The sequence below is a fragment of the Triticum aestivum genome, chromosome 1D, assembly GCF_018294505.1.
Source record: "Triticum aestivum cultivar Chinese Spring chromosome 1D, IWGSC CS RefSeq v2.1, whole genome shotgun sequence".
NCBI classification, from domain to species: domain Eukaryota; kingdom Viridiplantae; phylum Streptophyta; class Magnoliopsida; order Poales; family Poaceae; genus Triticum; species Triticum aestivum.
In genome coordinates, this window is record NC_057796.1 from 426,102,406 (window position 1) to 426,106,586 (window position 4,181).

The 4,181-nt window shown below is 43.2% G+C and overlaps 1 protein-coding gene across 4 annotated transcripts; it reads right to left on the reverse strand.

Moving 5' to 3' along the window:
• Positions 1-894: 894 nt before the first annotated feature.
• Positions 895-3,597, reverse strand: LOC123172701 (uncharacterized). Of its 4 annotated transcripts, none has more exons than XR_006485694.1 (5): positions 2,566-3,596; positions 2,300-2,431; positions 1,765-2,193; positions 1,406-1,683; positions 895-1,188 (listed from the first exon to the last, which is right to left on the reverse strand). XR_006485694.1 is itself a non-coding variant. In XM_044589640.1 (5 exons), exons 1-5 carry the CDS (start codon positions 2,677-2,679, stop codon positions 1,647-1,649), a joined length of 615 nt encoding a protein of 204 aa, XP_044445575.1. In that variant the 5' UTR covers positions 2,680-3,597; the 3' UTR covers positions 1,328-1,646. The 4 variants fall into 4 exon arrangements, 2 of the variants coding, with proteins under 2 accessions (XP_044445575.1, XP_044445581.1); XM_044589640.1 differs by lacking the exon at positions 895-1,188 and having other exon boundaries at positions 1,328-1,683; positions 1,765-1,973; positions 2,071-2,193; positions 2,566-3,597; XR_006485693.1 differs by lacking the exon at positions 895-1,188 and having other exon boundaries at positions 1,328-1,683; positions 2,566-3,594.
• Positions 3,598-4,181: the final 584 nt, after the last annotated feature.

Below are 4,181 nucleotides of genomic sequence, written 5' to 3' on the forward strand. Positions count from 1 at the left end.
GATGGTGATCATGCTCTTGTTCGCTGGCCACGACCAGCAATTTAGCTGTGTTCGATTGTAAAGAAAGAAAGAAAGAAAAGGCAGGCAGGGCAACTTCAAAACAGAATATTCAGCTTCAGTAGTTATATGCCTGGACATTTCCAACAGCGGAAGCCCCAGGAGTTTGTCTTCTCCCAAACAAACCAATTTAAAGTATTCAGTTAATAGACATTATTTTTCCCTGTGCCGCTCAGGAGATTAGTTTCATAATACAATCTCAGCAGCATGTCTCTATTCAGACTATTTTGACTTGTGTAAATTTTCTGCAGTCAGAACTGGAAATGAGAAGTATATAGTGTGAGATTTGATAGAATCAAGCCATGGAGTTTAGCTGCTAAAGTAATTTGAACGACGCTCAGCTGGAAAAATCAAAATGTGCGCCGCAATCTGAATATAACTGACATCACCAGGCATGGATGATGGCTTTGCGGGTAGCCTGTTTTAACATCACACTATTGTTTGTGATGGTGCAAACTTAGCAACAGTACAGACACGAGAGCTAATCAAGTTACTTTGGGCAAAACACGAAATGAGATAGTTAAGAATAACTATCTCCACAATTACCGAACCTAGTTCAAAGGACATGGTTCAAAACACCCTAGTCATCGAATCTGAAGTTGTGGGCGATTGAAACTTAATTACCAAAACACTCCCAGCTTTAGCAGCAGAACCCAGATGGTGGAAAGAGCAAGAGAAGTTTTCCTCTATGCAAACTCAGATGGATACAATCTGGGTAAATTCAGTAACACCTCAGTGCTTCCCAATAGACATTGAGAAGACACTACAATCTTCACTGCAAATGGAATAATTTGAGCGGTGTTCCAGTGAACAATCAAAATGAGCGTCCCCAGAAAATATAGCTGACTCCAGCCATTGTTGTTTGGTCCTGATTACTTTTAGTGTTTAAATAACACAAAGTTCAGGGACAAAACAAGGTTAGAAAGACTAGCTAAGTTTGGACCAAAACAGAGTGAGATATGCAAGAATAACTCCAAAAAGGGCCAGACCGACTTTCATCATCTACATGTGAAGGGATCGCAAAAATCCAAATCACTGAGATCAACGATACTCGAAACATCATGGTGACAATCTGCTCTGAAACAAAGGGGAGCACTTCTAGAAACCCTCTTCTCCATCTGAAGCTATGCTCTGCAAAAAATCCTTCATTGAGTAGCCTGTGAATATAGTTGCTGCCACCAGGCATGCCTGATGGCTTCACAAGTATCCGGTTTTAACATCATGTTTTTTTGGGATAGTGCAAGCTTAGCAACAGTACAAACATGAGAAATGAGATAGGTAAGAATAACCAACTCCAGAAATACCAAACCCAGTTTTTCAACATTGTACATGCCTTTATAGAATTTACCTTGTCAATCGAACAACACGGTTCAACACACCCTAGTCAGACAGTGGAAAGAACAACAGAAATTTTCCTTTATGCAAACTCAGATAGGTACTTTCAGAGTCTTCTTCTTGCATATAAGAATGCAACTCGATGCTAACTCGCAATAGACGTTGAGAAGACACTGTACAATCTTCACTGCAAATGGAACCGTCTGGGAGGTGTACCAGTGGACAATCAAAACGAGCACCCCCAGATGATATCTTCACAATATAGCTGACTCTGGCCATCGTCGTTTGGTCCTGTTTTCTTTTAGTATTTAAATAACATAAAGTTAAGAAATAACACAAGGTTAGAAAGACTACAGGTATGAGAAAACTAACCAAGCTTGGGCAAAAACACAGAATGAGATACGCAAGAATAACTCAACCAGGAGCCAGGCCCCCCTCTCAACATCTACATGTGAACGGATCAGCCAAATCCAAATCATTGAGGTCAACGGTGCTCGAAACATCATTGTGAGAACCTGTTGTAACACAGAGCTGAGCACCTCTAGAAATCCTTTTCTCCATCTGAAGCATCCTACATTGTTCTGCGAAAAATTCATCATTGTAATCCCTGGAATCAACCTCAAGCCTGATGGACTCTAGCAGTTTTGCATTCAGTATAAAGAATGTGACAAAGTTAACTTGTGCCTGGATGCCTCGGTAATGTCCCAGCACTAAGGTCTTCAAACGAATGTTCTGAGATGTGAGAAAATTCCGGTGTTTATGACGCCAGAAATTTGTCCCTGCTGGTGAATCTGTCTGAATCTGAACAGACAGGAGAAACCACAAACTTCAGAATTCCCAAGTAGATCAAAAGAGCATCTGGACAGCAAACACTACCACTTTATAGAGTATCCACGCAAACCATTACCTTCATATACAATTTCTCCAAGCATACAAAGCATTTCATCAACTCAATAACCATATCCAGATTAGAATTCATATTCACAGCTAAGATCTTGATAGTAGGCACCACCGTTGTCAGGCTAACAACGCGCAATCTCTTTATCATGCATGGAACACAATATTCAGAGATAAGTAAGTCAGATGACATGTAAGATTTCGGCACAAAATATTGTAGCAAGAAGTATTTTAAAAAAGATGTAGCAAGAAGCATAATGGACATGGCATAGCTACCTGAATAACAGTGGAGCCAAACATGATTTTGGAGTCCTGTGAATCCTGAGAAATGTAACCCAAGGTCGCCAGTCTAGGTGCGGAGATTACTGACACCCGCATTCTCATATCCATTCTCAGATAAAGCAACCTTTCAAGTGAAGGGGCATCCTCAATGATGAGTTCTACAAACCTAGAATGAACGCCTATACTTTTAAGGATAGGTGAGTCGATCCTGAGACCACGGATGTCAAAACTAGTCCTGAGCAACAAGCTTTCCAGGGCAGAACAGCCGGAGGCGATGATGCTCTGCAGCGAGCCCTCCGAGATTTTGACCTCCACCAGCGCAAGCTTCTTGAGCAGGGGAAACTGAAGCGTCTCCACAGTATTGTCCGGGAGATGGCACTGGCTGACGGTGGCGACGCGGAGAGTGCACGAGAACCTGAAGATGGACGCCGTTGGTGGTTGCAGCAGCTGTAACCTTGAGAACGAAAATCTGTATGTTATTGGCAGCTCCAGGTAGAACTCGAGCTCCTGGAGCCTGTCCAGGGAGGGGGAGCGACGGGAGGCAGAGGCGGTGGACGGGGCCCCCGTGGGCGGAGAGTATGGCGCCGGGGAGGTTGCCGGGGAGGCCAAGGCAGTCGAGGTTGAGAGGGGCGGCGCGCCAGAGGTGGCGCCACCGGGACGCGAGGGCTTGGGTGCGGGCGCCCTCCTTGGTGGGGAGGAGGAAGATTATCTCGACGAGGACCGCGTCGGGAAGATCGCTGATGCGGTCCGGCGATCCCTCGCCGCCATCTCTCCCGGCTCCCGGCGGCGGGTGTTGGGTTCTCCCCGCGGCCGTGGCTTCCGGGTCGGTCGTTTCCGCTGGACCTGGCGTCGATTGGTGGATGTCGGGTGGCGCGGGTCTCATCCTCTTGGTACTCGGGCCGGTCGGCTCCATCTCCATGGCCGGCGCCGGCCGGTCGCTGCGAAGTCTCCGGCTTCCTTTTTTTCTTTTTGAGAAATCCGACTTCAACTTTTGGCGTAGTGCTCCATTCCAACCGGGCCACACGGCGGGCCGGCCTGAGCTCTCTGCCAGCCTTTAGCAGTCCATCGGTTCCTTGCCCTTAGTGTTTATGTGTTTTTATCATTACATTTCATCAATGTTTTTTTTCAATACACGTTGTACATTTTTAGTATACACATATAACATACTTTTGTGCACATTCAATTTTTAAAGTACATGATGATCATTTTTCAAAAGCATCTTTGGACATTTCTTCAAAAAATGTTAAAAATATAAATAGACATTGAGTGTGTTTTTGAATGGTATGGAATACTTACCATATGTTATGCGAACATTTGGGTGAAAGAACATATTATAAATTCATGAAAATTTTACTAAATTTTCACTGATATTTTCAGAATGGTAAGCAACATATTTAAAACTATTAGGTGTTTTATAAATATATTTTATAAAGGTTTCTTTAAATTTTCACGACATAATTTTGAAAGCAGGAATTTTATTTCAGTGTCACAAATCAATTTTCTAAAATTACAGGAATATGTTTTACAGTCTATAACTATTTTATTTCAAATTTCACAAACATATTTTTCTAACACATGGACATAATTTTTAATGTCAAAAAAAATTATGA